General features: G+C 41.6%; 1 protein-coding gene across 2 annotated transcripts in view; it reads left to right on the top strand.

Moving 5' to 3' along the window:
- Window positions 1-17,197, top strand: part of PPP2R2B (protein phosphatase 2 regulatory subunit Bbeta) — a 365,300-nt gene that overhangs the window by 5,807 nt on the left and 342,296 nt on the right. Inside the window, exon 1 of one of the 2 annotated variants that reach the window (XM_053294368.1) lies at window positions 12,519-12,743. The exons of the other annotated variant lie outside the window; for it this stretch is intronic. Coding sequence (XP_053150343.1) covers window positions 12,665-12,743 — 79 coding nt within the window. The 5' untranslated portion in view covers window positions 12,519-12,664. Of the gene's footprint in view, window positions 1-12,518; window positions 12,744-17,197 lie in introns of those variants that run through there. 2 annotated transcript variants of the gene reach the window in all.

Raw genomic sequence — 17,197 nt, 5'->3', positions numbered from 1 at the left:
AATCGAAGATTTTCTTGTAGTCAATCCATGCAACACTTAGATTGGTTTTTCTTCTCTTACAATTTTCTAAAATCATTTTGTCAATCAGCAGCTGGTCTTTTGTGCCTCTGTTGTTCGGGCAATTTCCTTTCTGTTCAACTGGAAGCTGTTCGTTAGTTAATAAGTGTTGCATCACTTCATCTGCTATTATTCCAGTTAATAATTTGAAGATGGTTGGCAGACAGGTTATAGTTCTATAATTACTTGGAACTGCACCTTTTGCTGGGTCTTTCATGATGAGATGAGTTTTCCCAGTTGTTAGCCATTGTTCAATATCACCTCCTTGCAAAACGTGATTGAACTGTTTTGATAGTTGTTTATGAAGGCTTGTTAGGTGTTTAATCCAAAAGCCATGCAGTTCATCGTTGCCTGGAGCAGTCCAATTTTTTAATATTCATTGCTCTTTCACTCATTAATTCTGGTGTTATTATTAGATTTTGCATTTGTTGGTTACATTTTTTGACCTCTTTCATCCAGCCTGCTTTTTTATTATAATCTATTGGATTGTCCCATAATTTCCCCCAGAACTGCACTGTTTCTTTTTATTTGGTGTTTCTACGTTTCTTGCAGTTTCTCCTTCTATGCTTTGGTAGAAACGTCTCTGATTCAACTGGAATTGGTTGTGTAATTCTGTGTTGTGTAATTCTGGCTTCGTATCTTCTAATTTTCTTTGACACTGCTGTTATTTGCTTTTTTATTATTTCCAGGACATCTCTAATTCTCCTTGAATCTAGGTGGTATTTTTGGATCAGATACTGTTTGGTGTTTTCATTCTTCAGCTTCTTGTCTTTCATATCTTTCAGTTTACTAGAATTTGATCTAAGCCTGGAGATTTTATTTTCTAATCTAATCTTCCATTTAGGTGATGTACTGCTTTCTTTTTTTACAGGTCCACTGATCTTATATCCGAGATCTTGTGTTGTTATTGTTGCTTCACTGTACATTACTTGGTTTGTTTCTTGCACATTCTTGGTTGTTATTTCTCAAAGTGCAGCATTGACATCTTTTAATGCCTGAGCAAGTTTTTTTTGGCAACTGTTTTTAGGGCTGGAAGTCGAACCCTGGTGGTTGTTTGGTTCATGTGCTCAGTTATTTTTTGCTTTAGTTCTTGTTGCTTTTCTGTTAAATGGCATTTGGGTTTTTGAGGTGAAGGCAAAGGGGAGAGTGCCTGGTTTTGATTTTGAAACCGTTCAGCAACAGTGGCATCCTCTATTTCCAACACCTCCTCCACCTGTGCCTGAGCAACTTCTTCAGTTGGTGGTAATTCTTCTTCCATATCTTGAGCCTGTGTTGCTTTTTGCAGTTCTTCCAACTCAACTCCTGTGAATACTTTATTTCTTATTATGTATCTTCTCTGGTCTGCTAGCCTTTGTTCTGTTATATCTGTATCTGGATGCTTCTCTTTCCAAATTTGGTACATTCTTTTTAAATAACCTTTTCTAGTTGGACTAGACTTGGAATAGCAGATCATTATTTCCTTGTTGGCATTTCTCGTATTTTTTTTTTCGGTTAAGCGACGTTTCTTCCAGTAACTTTGCAGTCTCCAGCCCTGGTTGCTCAACTGGAGATCCTGAGTCCTGTTGCCCACTTGCCACCAGATGTCCAGGGACTCCAGCACCTGGCGCGGTCCTTGTTGACCCGGGTGACAACCGATCCGGTATAGATTTATTAAAGTTATGTCTCACCATATTGTTGATGAGAGAGGCACTCTTTGTCTGGCTCCTTTGGTGAGACCTGTCCAGTATGGTTGGACCTCTGGCATAGCTCTCATCTTCCTCAGAGCACGCAAGTCCCACAACCACGCCAAGGTAGTGCCTCACTGGGGGTTGTTGTTATTATTATTATTATTATTATTATTATTATTATTATTATTATTATTTCAATTTCTACACCGCCCTTCCAAAATAGCTCAGGGCGGTTTACAAAGAGAAATAACAAATAAATAAGATGGATCCCTGTCCCCAAAGGGCTCACAATCTAAAAAGAAACATAAGATAGACACCAGCAACAGTCACTGGAGGTACTGTGCTGGGGGTGGATAGGGCCAGTTACTCTCCCCCTGCTAAATAAAGAGAATCACCACGGTAAAAGGTGCCTCTTTGCCCAATTAGCAGGGGTTGTACATCACAACTCCAATGCTGATTGATCATGTTCCCTACAGATTCACAAGCATGACCCTATTTTCATAGGTGAAATGTTGAAGGTTATGCCTTTTAAAGAATACTAGCTAACCCCGCACAGAGCATCTGTGTGATCTTTGGGGCCGGCAGTTACCTCTTTCCCCCCACCTTATGCCCGAGTCTCCGCTTCCGGGCCCAGCCACCTCTCCTCCCCTCCACCACTTCTGCGCCCCCTCCACACTTTCTTTCCCCCCTACTGGGCCTTGCCTCCTTGGCCTTGCCTCCGCGGCAACCAATCCCCCTGGGTGTGCCTCAGCTAATCAGGTGCGTCTGCTGCCCAGCCAATCAGCTGAGCGCTGGGACTCACATTCCAAGGCACACCCAGGAGAATTTTTAATATATATAGATATAGATATAGATATAGATATAGATATAGATAGATAGATTTTTTTTTAAAAAAAAAAATCCATATAAGATTACAGCAAATATAACTGCATTAATTATCATTAGCAGTTATGCTGCAAACCTAAGATAAGCTTCAGTTTTTTAAAGCCTTTGGGATCTTCAACCTAGAATCGTCATTATTTAAAAGTATAATGAAGATAAGAGGAATTTCTCCTGATTATATGTGTTGCAGCAGTGAAGATTTTTGTCCTCAGTGCAAAATTATCTTTCAAGGAGATCATAAAGACATTCAGAAATGTGTTGTAACATATCATCCATTTGTGATAAAATAGTGCGTCATAGTTATTAGGTATTTAAAGTATTAAAACATGTAAAGCAATAAATATAGAAAACCAACATATTAATACTAGCATTGTTTTTGTTCTAATGGCTGCAGTATACTAATGACAAAATCAGATTCAAAGACCTTATCCAATGAGCCTGGAATATATTGAATATGTGCATGTAATTTTGTAACATGTAACTGACAGTTGGGAATCAAGCCTTTAAAATCTGGATAACTGTCTACAGGATCATTGGATTTGGCTGTGAGCCCAACTTCGTTGGCTGTTTTTTTATGGTTCTCGCTAATTGCTTTCACAGTTTGCATCCTGCTGTTTGCATGGAAAGCAAAGTGCTATTAGTTAATGCAACTTAAAATTTCAACCTAAATAATTAAAAAAAGGCAAACTACCATGAGATTACAAGTATTTTTGTGAGTATGGTTAAAACATAGTGAATTTACTCTGAGGGGAAACTGAATGCTTTATTATATAGCATTTAGGGGGAAAGAATAATATTTAGGTAATGTATGGGGGATTCAATCTAAATAAAAAAATAAATAAGGCAATTTACACACATAGCCTAGCTCAGGCTAGGGCAGCCTAGCTCAGGCTAGGGCAGCCCAGCCTGGGCTAGGCTGTGCATGTGAAGCACTGGGATTGAGCCTGATCCTGGTGCAGTTCCCATGCCTAGCCCCACTTTTGAACCCGGTGGTTCAAAACCGGTTTCAACCACACTTTTGAACCTGTGGTTCACTTAATCTTGGCCAGCAGTCATGTGCACAATCACTGCTGCTGCCAGGCTCAATGGCTTTCTCCTGACTGACACCCCGCCTCCACTTCCAGCAGCAAGCTGGGGGGAGGGAAGGAGCAGTTGCACCCAGCAGTGGTGCAGCCGCTGCACTCATAGCGCAGGGTACCCTGGGATGTAGTAGGGGGCAGACCTCCCACTCCCTGCTCTTGCCTTTGCCATGCCACTGCTCGTGTAGGTGTGTGGCATGATGAAGGCATGAATGGCCATTGCTCATCTGTCGGGGAAGGCAGGAGAGCTCCTGCCTTCCCCGCAGCCCATGAAAACGGTGGCCAAAGGTTGTGTACACAACCTTGTGGCGTAACATGAAGGAAAATGTCCTATATATTTCAGTACACAGGCAGACTGTCTGGGTTCCTTCTGTCCCTTACCAAATTAATGTATATTATGTAATATTCACTTCAGCAAAATTTTCTGACCGCATTGACCTGTGGTACACTCACAACACTGTGAGGCTATTCCCACGATCATCCGCAACTGGGCTAGGGGACCCTAGCCTGATTTCGTATGATTGTGGGAACCACCGGGCTCACAGCCGAGCTAGGTTGCATACCGGCGGTTAACCTGCCTAAGTACCCCTCCCCTTAAACCGGGTTTGTGGAGTGAGTGCTCCGCAAACTCGCTTTTTCTGATCGTGAGTAGCCGTGGCGCAGTTCCACACTACAGCTACTCATGAGTAGACCCCTGGAGGGGAGGCGAAAAGCTGCCTCCCAGCTCTGGGGGTCTCTCATACTGGAGCTTCCGGGGGCCGTGTGGCCCCTGAACTCCCCAGACCCCGCCGGCTCCGTCACAGAGCTGGCAATCGTGTGGGCAGCCAATCCAGCTGCCCAGGGCTCCCGCCCTGCTTGTGTGCGGGGAGAGCGGGCTTAGCCCATTCTCACCGCTTCCCTTCCCAAACCGGGTCTCACTGATCGTGAGACCCAGCTCAATCTCTGTTGTCTATAGCACTTTTATTCATAGCCTATAGTTCTTCTTCAAGGCTTCTGAAGTTCTGAACAATCCCAGATTCAAGGAACTGTTCGTGCACAGATTAGCTGTGGAACCTTCTAGAGCAGGGCTGTACAAATTCAGCCCACCAGCTGGTTTTGATCTACAACTCTCATAATACCCAGCCATAGTGCCCCAATAGTCAGGGATGATAGGAGCTGTGGTCCAACATCTGCAGGAGGAGTTGTGCACTTCTGTTCTAGAGAGTCACTCAAGAGCTGAGGCACTGTTACAATACTAGACTTTTCCCTGTTATTTGCCTCCAGAGGCGTGTTACCATAGGACGTAAGGGCCTCAGTCTGTGCGCCCGCTCTCAGGGCCCCCCCACCAGCAGCACCAGCAATCTCCCACCCCGCTGGAGCACATGGGGGACACCAACCTGCCAGTTCCTGGCCCTCCCACTCCTGCTTTTCTTCCGGCTCGGCCCAGCTCATGGCCATAGCAGGAGGATTGACTCTCTCCTGTAAGTGAGAGAACTGATTCTCCTGATGGCACTGGCAAGAGCCTACTGGAAATAGTTATGGGCGTGCATACACCCTGATCATGACAGGAGTGCATGAGCCTTGATGGTGGCATCAGGGTGCATGTGTGCCCATCACTATTTATAATAGACTCTTTCTGCAGCCACTGGGAAAATCAGTTATCTCATTTGCGCGAAAGAGCCAATTCTCCTGCTTTGGCCACAGCACGAGCTAGCGAAGGAAGGAGCAGGAGGATGGGGGAGGCAGCAGGCAATGGTGGTGGAGGAAGGAGGAGGCAGAAGTGGTGGTGATGGAGGAGGAGAAGGAGGAGAAGGAAATGAGATGACAGAGAGGATCGCCAGTGTTCCCGTCAAAGTAAATGGGGCTGGGGGCAGTATTTACTTTGCTTACTCTAACTCTAAAAGGTTTCTGCCCCACAAGGTGTATAAATGCATGACATGGGAGTTGTGTGCTTTCTCCTGCATTTTCCCCATTATCTCCCTTGGTTTCCGAATGGTCTAGAAGCTCTCAACTAGAAACATGAGAGTTAGTTATTGAATTAGAAACATGGGAATTTGCTATGCAGGTGAAGCACAACTCTTTTCTGGAACTCTTTTCTAAGTATAAGACAAAGGTAACATGAAGTTTGGATAACAGCATAGCAAGGGGCTACAGACAAAAGGTTTTTGCTTATCCTCAGCTAGCATGGCTACATACAGCATTGATTTTTATTTAATCATTGTTAAGGTGCTCTAAAAAACAATATAGCTGGTGGGAAAGCAGAAACCTATATTGCAGATTTTCAGTTGGCAGGCTGAGCCACATGTTATTTTTGACAGTTCTCAAAATGATTGCTAGAAATTCTTGTTGATTAATGTTCCATGTTGCATTTGAATTTATTGGCATGATGCAAGTAAGAATTTGTGGTGTGTGTGGTGGTGGTGGTTGTGGGGTGCAAGGCTATTAGGTCTGAGTGGTAAAATTACCCAGCTGCACTTCTGTTTACCTTATGTAGAAGGGAGGGTAGAACACTACCTAGAGTATCCTTTTGTCTGGGCAGATCTTGTCTGAGCTATATTGATCTCCTGAATTAGCTGTTTGACATCCACAAAAATATCCACTCCTCCTGCTTAGTTTTGTCAAGTTGAAATGCATTTCTGGAAGTTTTATTTCATGAAATTGCTAATTTCAAAGATTACCCTACCCAAAATTCAGTTATAAAGTGGTGATCAAATTTGGCTTGAGTAGAAAATAAGGATCAAATATTGATTACATCCATAGAAAGGCCGTTGTAAAATAAAATAATACCTGATAGTCCATTACCATCCCATGATAATGGCTCCTCAAGTAAAATGCATAATTAATGAGAAAGGGCATAATCCAGACAAAATTTATTTCAATAAGGGATGTTTAAGCATGTTCTTTAACAGTCTCATTAAAATAAATGGTGCTTAAAGTGTTTAGCTTTTGTTGGATTTGTTTATTTATTTAACACATTTTAATACTGCCCCATATGCAAGTCCCTGGGCAGTTCACAATCTAAAAACTCAACAATTAAAACATTAGCACAATTAAAATAGTTTTTAAAAACTAACTCTAAAATTTAAAAACTATAAACTAAAAGCCTGACTAAACAGGCATGTCTTCAGGTCCTTCTTAAAGATTGCATCCAAACTTATAACAATACATATTTAATTGATAATAAAGAAATATTGGTTTTGAGAATGGTTTCTATTTTATCTAGCAGGATTACTCACATAACACCCCAGACATTTACCCCATCATAAAAATAAATTACCCACAAGACTCTTTGATTTCAACGGGACTTTATTCCAAATAAGTATTCTTGGGACCTCAACATGTTAAAAGATAATAGATTCCATGTCGAACCTATTCAGACCACTTTAACTCTAAATTTGTATATGCCCTGAAGAGTTATACCAGTTTAACATGGGAGATATCTCAAGAAACCAGTGAGGATTAACAGAGAACTCTATGAGCAGTTGAGAAGCAAAAAGGATACACACAGGAAATGGGAAAAGGGCATATAACCAAGGAAGAGAACAAAAGATGGCCCAGACCTGTAGGGATGGTGTCAGGAAAGCTAAGACTCCAAAACCTCAGAGCTGAGGCTTGCAAGGGATGCCAGAAACAATGAAAAGGGGTTTTACAGATATCTGTGAAACAAGAGGAAGGTAAAGGAAGTGGTAGGTCTGCTGCTTTGAGAAGATGATAAAATGGTAACAGAGAGAAAGCAGAGCTGCTTAACACCTATTTTGCATCTGTCTTTTCCCTCAAGGCAATTGCAGCCCTGTCAGGCAACAGGTGCACAAATGAAGAAAGGAGAGAATTGTGCATCAAGATAGATAAAAGAAGGGGTAAGAGAGCACCTAGCTACCTTACATGAGTTTGAGTCTCCAGGCCCAGATGGGTTACATCTCCAGGTACTGCAGGCACTTGCAGAGGTGAACTCAGAACCACTGGCTGCAATCATGAGAACTCCTGGAGAATGGAGCACATGTTGTCCCTACCTTCAAAAAGGGGGAATGGGAGGAGCCAGGAAGCTACCGATCTGTCAGCTTGATGTCGATACCTGGCTAGATCCTGGAACAGATTATTAAGTAGACTGTCTGAAGCACTTAGAAAAGAACCTGGTGATTTGCAGGAGCCAGCATTACTTTGTCAAGAACAAATCATGTCAAACTAATCTCATCTACCTTTTTGACAAAGTTACTAGTTTAGGAATGCTGTAGATACAGAGCATCTTGATTTCAGCAAAGCATTTAAATAAGTCTCTATAATATACTTGTCGACAAGTTGGTAAAATGTGAGCTAAATAATGCTATTATTAGGTGGATTCATGAACGGATGGTTGAACTGATGGCACCCAACAAGTATTCATTAATGGCTTATGTCATCCTGGGGGGAGATATAGAATGGAGTGACACAGGGTTTTGTCTTGGGATCTCTACTGTTCCAAATTTTTCATAAATGATTTTGAGAAAGGAGTAGAGGTAATGCTTATGACATCTGCAGATGACATAAAGCTGGGAAGGACAGAACATCTCAGAAGACAGAATCAAGACTCAATGCAATCTGGACAGGCTTGACCAAAACCAACAAGATGAAGTTTAACAGAGACAGATGCAAAGTCCTGCATTTGAGTAAGAAAAATAAAATGCACAAGTATAAGGATAGATCTGGCTTGGTAGCAATACATGTGAAAAAGGACAGGTGTCTTAGTCGACAACCATTTGAACCTGAGCCAGCAGTGTGATGCAGCTGCTTAAAAAGCGAATGCAGTCTTAGGCTGCATTAACAGAGGCATAGTGTCCAGATAACACCATTCTACTCTATTCTGTACTGATCAGACTTCACTTGGAGTACAGGCTCACATGTCACACAGCTATCCATTGCTATGAGGCAGCTGCATCCCTGCACAGCAAAGGTCTCCAAGTTCAGACTCCATCTTGTCAACCAGCAGAGCACACATAGGCTGAGGGCAGAGCAATTTTTACTGATTTCCTTTGCCTCTGTTAGTGCCCTTTGTCATCTAGAAATATGTCTCAGAGGGTCACACTCTAGCTACAGTACATCTCTCCTCTCCTCTGCACATTTCCTCTTCTGCTTCCTTCTCCCTCCATTTTGGCGGCATTTGGAACTACCCTATCTTGTGCACCCTGAGATCATTACATGCTGATGTATAAAACCAATATAAACGTTCGGTGTAGATATGCCCTGAGATTACCAAGGTAGAAATATTTCCAGTATCATGCCTTAATTTGCCTTTTCTTTTCACATTTGAAGGAAGTTAGAAATAAAATAAACACAAACTACAGCCCTGTTTTGTCATCCGGAAAAGCATGGATGCTGTTCCCAGGTACAGTGTCTATTGAGAATGTGAACATAAGAACATTTAAAAAAATGTTCTGCTGGATCAGGCCCAAGGCTCATCTAGTCCAGCATCCTGCTTCACACAGTAGCCCACCAGATGCCTCTAGGAAGCCCACAGGCAAGAGCTGAGGGACATGTCCTCTCTCCTACTGCTACTCCCCTGCAACTGGTATTTAGAGGCATCCTGCTTCTGAGGCCCTGATACCTATGTGCTCTGTAGCCCCACTCTTCCCATGAGGACAGTGTTTGCTGAATGACTCAACAGAGTTCATGTTAGTGTTAATCTGGAATAATAATTGGGACTCTGTGGCTTGGAAAGCACCCTCGTCCTTTTAAAAATGAATTTGTATCTTGAAGACAAATGTATGATTTTTCTCTTTATATTTTCTTCTAATGTGACATCCTCTCCCATGCTTTTTTCAAAGATAAATTTCAAACCAATTTCTTCCAAACAATGGCATAAATAATGTCTTAGGGAAGTATCTTGTAGTCTTTTCCACTGATGAAATACCATAGGTAATTTAAAAGCCGACATTGCTAAACAAATGAGATTCAAGCAGTGATAATTTATCTGAATTGATATTACACATTTATTTGTCTGAAAAGCTGGAGGCGATGTTGTGAATAGTACTGAAAGGAGAATGAAAGGAGATTGAATACTATCATTCCCTATAATTTCTTGCCAGGTTTATATAAAATATTCAAACACTCTGCATGTACAAAGCACCATTTCAAAGAGCACCAGTGCTCATTTGTTTAGTTTACTTTAGAGTTATTATTTTAATCACATTTATCCTTATTCATGCACATACTAAAGACAGTATGTGGTTAGAAGTTTGACATCATTCCTGGCTGTGTCAGGATAACCTAGAAATGATTTAAACAGGTCTTGGATCATGAACTATCATTTTCAGGAGGGAGTGGAATTCTCTAATCCCTCATGGAGAGTACCAGGGATGAACCAGTTAGTTCTGACTGAATACCCCAACAAAGTGGTGGTTCTCTTATATTTAGCAGGGGAAGAGCAATTTGCCCTCTCCAACCCCAGAACAGCATCCCTCCAGTGGCTGTTTCTGGTGTCACCCTTATGTTTCTTTTTAGATTGTGCGCCCGGGGGACAGGGGACCATCTTATTCATGTATTGTTTATTTTTCTATGTAAATTGCTTTGAGAACTTTGGTTGAAGAGCGGTATATTAAAAATAGTAGATTTCTAAATCCAGAAGGGAATCTGTTCTAAAATCAAACACTGTCTTGTGTAAATTACACTAATTTATCACTGCCCTAAATTACAAACTTATTATTGCACCTGCCTCAGTGTCCAAACAACTCCAGTTTCTCTTTCGTAGAGAAGGTTGTGAGATCTTAGGAGAGCAGGAGTCCATTTTCTTTGTACAGGACTATTAGTTGAGCCTCCTTGTTTAAGGTACGCTGTGGGTTTGTGATAGTGGGTGCATTATTTACTATGGTCAGTTGATAACCAGTGTATCAGTCAACGTATGTATTTAAGGATACAATACACACACACACACAACTTGTAGTGGATGGTTGAAATTAACACATTATTTTTGTGAAGCAGAGCAAAAGCAGAGCTCTTATAACCTCGAGACATAAGCATGCTTATTTGGAAATAAGTCCCACTGGAAGTAGTATTCCAATTTGCATGTGGTTACGATGGGGCTCCAGACAGAGGGAACTGTGGAAAGTGAAAGGGGTGAAAAACCTTGTAACCACAGATCAAGAATAGTCTTCAGTAGTCTGCTAAATCCAACCTTCATCATGTCCTTGTAGAAAAGAAATACTTAAATTGTACCATTCTGTCAAGAAGGTCAGATACACATTAAGTGTAATTTCTATACAATGTTTTTATTTTTAGGATATGCTTCATGATATTTATTTGAAACAATCAAGCTTAGTTGCTTAGAATGTGACCTAAGATTCAAGTCACATTCTAACCTGAATCAAACACCACCTCAGCTCCACTAACCAAACCCCACCAAACCAAACCCCACCTCAGCTCCACTAGGGGACGAGTCATTCTCTTCTCAGACATATCTGAGATGTATTTATTATTTCCATAATAAATGGAAAACTTGGCAAAGAGGCACCTTTTTAATGTGGCGATTCTCTTTATTTAGCAGGGGGAGAGTAACTGGCCCTATCCACCCCCAGCACAGTATCTCCAGTGACTGTTGCTGGTGTCTTTCTCATGTTTCTTTTTAGATTGTGAGCCCTTTGGGGACAGAGTTCCATCTTATTTGTTTGTTATTTCTCTCTGTAAATGCCCTGAGCCATTTTTAGAAGAGCAGTATAGAAATCGAATAACTAATAAATACTAATAATAAATTAATAATAATAACAATAATAATATTTATTCTATTTTTCTATAATAATCTTACACAAAGTGACTCACTTTCTATACAAATAAAGAAGCAGATACAGCAATGCAACATTAAAATAACAGTAGTCTGAAATTCCAAGCACAGTGGAACAAAAAGTTCTTCAGCGCCTGCCAAAAACTGTCCACATGATGGAAATAAAAATATAGACCCACCTTACAAGTTTATTGTAAAGATTACTGAGGGGATACATGTGAAACGATTTTAACACTACAAAAGTGTTATACAAATGCCAGATGTAATGTAATTATGCCTGCTCTATTATAAACTACTCTGTGTAGCACAATCCTATCGAGGTGTGTGTGTTTTGAGAAGTTAACCCCCACTGTGTTCAAGAGGATTTCCTTCCTAAGTGTTCTCAGCATTATTGCTACGCATAGAAAGCACCCTATGAATTCTTTCGATGCTTTCTTTCAACGTGTTCTTTCCTGGGAATAATTATGCCCCATTGGACTTCCTGATGAGTAAACATGCATAGGATTGGGCTGCATCAGTACTTTTCACCCCGTGTGATTCAGAGAGAGAGAGAGAGAGAGAGAGAGAGACTCCTCACTGAATGCCTGGGCAGATGGAACAGCAATGCCCAGAGGCCTCCAGAGAGCCGGACCCCCTCCAGGTGTTCCCTTTTACTTAACAGGATAAGGAACGAACGAGCGATTACATTTTCTCAGCAGTCGAGTCCCAACAAATATCTCTCACTATGTGTATAGGGACCTCTTTTTTCCTTCCGGCAACAGGCAGCTTTTGTGTCTATCCGCCCGGCAGACGCTGCTGCGGGAAGATGCCCTTTCATTTCCTAGCATCTTTGCATGGGTTGGGATGCAGTTCCGTGCCCCACGCACTTTAAGCCCGTGCTCCCCAAAGAAGAGAAACCAAACCGCAAGGTGGGTGATGATCGCAGGCAGACTCGTTCAGTGCGTGCGTTTACAGGCGGGAGGGACTTAGTCAGCAAATCCCGTTCTGATGAGCTCCAGCCAATGAGGAGCCTCGCGCTGCTTGCCTGGGGGCTCCAGAGTTGGAGCTGTGGATGCATGCAGAAATACAAGGCGGTTTTTGCTGGTGCTGATGGCAAAATGGGGTCCGGCTACAGAGGTTACTTAGCTCTCCCAGTTCCGCAGCTCCTGGAGGGATTGTAATGCATCCATCATGTAGCCTGCCTTGCCAGCTTGAGAATTCCTCATGGATTGAGGAGACTGTTTATCCTTTCTCTTTATATTTTTTGTTGGAAGATGAAATGCTTTTCTCGCTACCTGCCTTACCTCTTCAGACCTCCGAACACCATCCTCTCTTCCAGCTGCCACACAGAAGGTACAGATCAGAGAGGAGAGGGGCAGGATGCTGGGTGGTACACAAGGTACAGATCAGAGCTGAGAGGAGGGGAAAGATGGAAAGTGGGAGGAGAACATGCCCCCCCCCCCGGCTCTGCTGACATTGCCTTTTGCAGACAGTGCGTGACCGGGGTGCTAGCAGACGCTTGTTGGTGACAAGACTTCAGAAATCAGTGTGGCCTTGTAGAAAAAGCATTATTCTTGGAGAGTCAGTCATCATCAAGGTGAATGCTGCAAAAGATTACAGTGCTAGGAAGATCTTCTGGACACTTCGAGGGTCTAGGTTATTGCTGGAAAGGCGTGCACTATTTTTGCTCTTAAGTTTTGTTTTGTTTTCACCAGTGAAAGAAAGAAGTAACTAGAACTGATTTCAAGATTTGCACTGTGACTTTTAGCCTGGGTCTCTGTATAATATCATCCATGTAATATAGTCATTCCATAGAAAATGCATTTTACATGTGCTCATTCATGCCAGTCTGTTTTCAGATCTCACAGATCTCAAGGTGGTGGGGTATAGCTCTGTAAATCAGATAATTTTATCACTAGTACTATTCAGAAGTTATCTAAAGAACTACTAAATCACAAGAGGACTTCCTCTAGTAAATTTAGTCAAGCCAGTATGTTTCAGCAAGGTTTTAACTACAGAGAGTGGAGGGGGAAATTGTGTAGCCAAAGATTCTGGTGACTGGGACAGAACTTCAGTCTGTCTTGGGGAAGCTTCTCTTCTAGTGATCTTAATGATATGATTCTGTATATGAGAGAGCACTGTCAGACAGTTTTATGAATTCCAGTTGATGCCACATTCTAATAGTTAATGTGAAGTTTACAGCTAGGAAATTGTACTGAAACAAACATTACCTTTATCATATACAATAATAAAGCCCACTTTTGATGGCCATGGTCAAAGATGCTTGTAAAAAGACTCAGCCAACCCCCTACAATGGGGGGTTGAGGTGGGAAGAGTGTGCAAGTCTGTTGACAGTCAGAGTTTTGTTTGCTTCTCTGCAATTAAGAGCATAATTCCTTCCTCATATGGAAACTTTAAATAAGTGCCTAAACATTACTGTGATTGATGCTGTCAGAGCCCACTTGTGTGGCTAATACAAGGCATGCAGGCACATCCTTTACCATAGCATTTGAGCGAATCAGCTATTAAAGCAATAGTGGTAGTACTAGGAACATAGTTCAATTAGGAGTTGTCTTAATTTGTATCTTTTTCATTATACTAAAGCCTCGTTATTGTAGGTGTGCGCTTTATGATTGGAAGAAGAGAGTGAATGCAAGGGAATAGATCAGGGTTTCTTAACCTTGGGCCCCCAGATGTTGTTGGACTACAACTCCCAGAATCCCCAAACATGGCCTTTGTGGCTGGGGATTCTGGGAGTTGTAGTCCAACAACATCTGGGGGCCCAAGGTTAAGAAAACCTCGAATAGATTGTTCCCTACTTGTTCCTGTGCCACACAAAACATTAAGAAATTGTGCCAGAGAGCAGGTTACTGGGGTTACCTGGCTTGTGTTGATCCAATAAGACTGTTTTTATACTCTGCCACACAGGGGGCCAAGTTTAGGGTTTAAAAAAATACTTTGGTCTTTGGTTCTAACTTGACAGGAATGTTTTGCACAAATGGAATATTTATGCAGTACAATGATTTACTGTTATTAAGTGATGATCCTGGAGTTGTTGGGCTTTCTCTTGCACAGAATGCTTTTTTCTTATATTTAATGAGTTTCTGAACAATTTGTTTTTTAAAAAAAATCTGTGGTGTAATTCTCGGTGTTTACAGGGTTAGGGTTTTCAAACCTATCATAGTGAATCTGCCAAGTTACCCTTGTCCCCATCTTCCTCCCTCCTTCTGTTTTCTTTATGTCAACATTTTGAGTGTAAACTCCTTGAGGTAATGACCTGTCTTTTTGCTTGTATTGAGAAGAACCAAGCCTATTGATATAGCAGCTGAATAAATAAACAATGATAATAATTTCAAGAGAAACACCTGGAACGTCCCCAAAGTTGCATGTTAAAGATAGGCAGTTCAGCTAGTGGTCACTTTGGATCTGAGAATGTCATACTAAAAGAAAGCAACTGTATTCATTTTATTTCTTTAAAATATTTGTTTCCCACCCCTCCAGTGGGAAGAGCAACTCACAATAATAGTATTTCTTTAAAATGATGAGAAGAAAAAAAGATGACAGGACGGCATTCCAGAGCCAAGGGACTACAGCCGAAAAGGCCCTGTCTCTTGTCTCTGCCAACCAGATCTCAGTCAAGAAGGAGAGCCATATGGATCCACACTTGTTCTGATGTCTGCAAGACATTAAAGCACAGAACCGCTAAAATAGGAGGCAGCATTGTAGAAGTTGTTGCGTAACAGGACCTGAAACACAAGAGTCAAGTGACACCTCCCCTGCTCATTTTCAAAATGACAAACAGAGAGAAGTAGGGCTCGTGTCAGGCTTTGGCATCACTGGGCAGTTGCTGAGGCCCATGCCTCAGCAGGGGCCCACTGCCAATTCCTGAAGCACTCTGATCCTCCTCTTTTCTGTGTCATCACTGATTCATATGGTTCTCTGAATGCCCAGGCAGTGACAGGAACAAGGAGAACAGCCAGCAGCATCTGCTTACCCTCTCCTTTTCCTTTGGGTGAGCGATGCAGGTTGGGCTCAGAGATTGAGAACAAACAAATGGCCATCCTTGACAGTTGTGTGGAGATGGTGAGCCACCCTCCCCTGACATTTGGAACCAGCACTGGATAGAAGCTAGAGCAGCATCCTTCACTGTGAGGTCTCAAGGCTAGTGGTGGCCCCCATCAATCCTAAGTGTGGCTCCCTGACTAATTGTTCATTGGGCCTGTGTGAAACTTTGGCCAAAGCTGAATACTCTGCACAGTTCCCCTGGCTCCATGTGAAGGCAGCCATTCCTTTGCCCAGCACTGTGGGGTGGGGAGATCCTATAAGGGAAATGGAGCCCTCTTAAGCCCCTGCACCACCTTGGAAAGCATGCACAGAGTGCTGGGAAGTGTAGCCTTTCCCAGGAATGGCTGCCTCTGTTCTCCCCATAGAGCTCTTAAGAGAGGGCTCTGTCTCCCTTTAAGGTTCCTCCCAGCACCGAGAAAAGTACAGCATCATGTGGATATCAGCACAATAGGAAATGGCTCCCCAACTGAAGGTTTTTGTTTGTTTGTTTGTTTGTTTTGCCAAAGTGGCCCAGTTGAAAAATAGTGAAGATCACTGAGCTAGAGGCAGGAACATCATGTGTCCTTTGGAATCTGACACCTGGAACAATTGGATCATATGCTCCAGTCATATCATATCATCATATCATATGGACCCCAAAGTCCTCAATCAAGACTGTAAAAAGTGGAGGGATTCACTGTTCATCCAGCTTCCCCCTTCTGGTCCAATCAGCCCACTAACAAAATGCTAAACATAACAGCACCCTCCTCCCTGTAAGATATTTAATGAAAAACAAACTTAAATATGACTTTTGCAAAGTTAACCCTGAGTTTGTTTTTCAAGATGAAATGATATGGTTTGCCTTTTAGCAGTAAAAAAACCCCCAGTGTATTCAGTTGAAATCAATGTTAATACTTATTGAATAAATCTAGGTCTTTCACGGTGTTCGTGCTGGTGGGCTCCCAACTTTGTTGTTTAAACAAACACATTTTCATGTGCTCCTGTAATAGGCAATGTGTTCCTAAACTGGAAGAAGAAGATGTTAAATACAACTTTCATTTTGCAGCTAATAGTAGCTTTTGTTTATTAAATTATAAATCATCTTATACTAAGAAAAAACTTTTGTTTTCCTCCTCAGTTCTCAAAATAACACCTTTGTTTTAGTGGAAATAATCTCAGCTGTTTATTTGTATTATTAAAAGTGGTTTTGGTTTTTCTAAAATGATCCTTTACTCAAAATTATTTTACACACACACACACACACACAGATTTGTTAAAAACCAAATAGTTAAATCAACAAAGTATTTAATCAGATGACAACCATACACACAATATTGATTGAAATGTTGAAATGAAAGAGATTTTTTGAGACCCAGTAGTTTGAGAATGAATATTATTCTCATAGATCCTCTCATACATAATTCAATATTACTCTTCAATGTAATAATTCAATGTTTTCTGCCTATGCAATATTTTAGAATGGCCAGTTAAGCTGACCAAACTGTCTTAATCTGAAAGTCATGTTAATTTAAATATTTAAAAGTGCTTTTGAAGCATTTTTCTTCTTTACTGAAGTATAGTGTTTGTTCTATATATAGTTTCCAAAACAGACTTTGGCACATATGTAAATAGTTTGAGCATGAGTCCAGGTCAATATACATTGTTTATGTGAGCCCTCATAAACACTGTTTGCCAGAAAACATCTGGAAGCAAATAGGATTGGGGAATGGGGCTGTAGCTCAGTGGAAGAGCACATGCTTTGC

The sequence above is a fragment of the Hemicordylus capensis genome, chromosome 2 (genome assembly GCF_027244095.1).
Source record: "Hemicordylus capensis ecotype Gifberg chromosome 2, rHemCap1.1.pri, whole genome shotgun sequence".
Lineage (NCBI taxonomy): Eukaryota > Metazoa > Chordata > Lepidosauria > Squamata > Cordylidae > Hemicordylus > Hemicordylus capensis.
The sequence above is the reverse complement of the archived record's forward strand: the minus strand, read 5'-3'. Positions and strand labels throughout refer to the sequence as shown.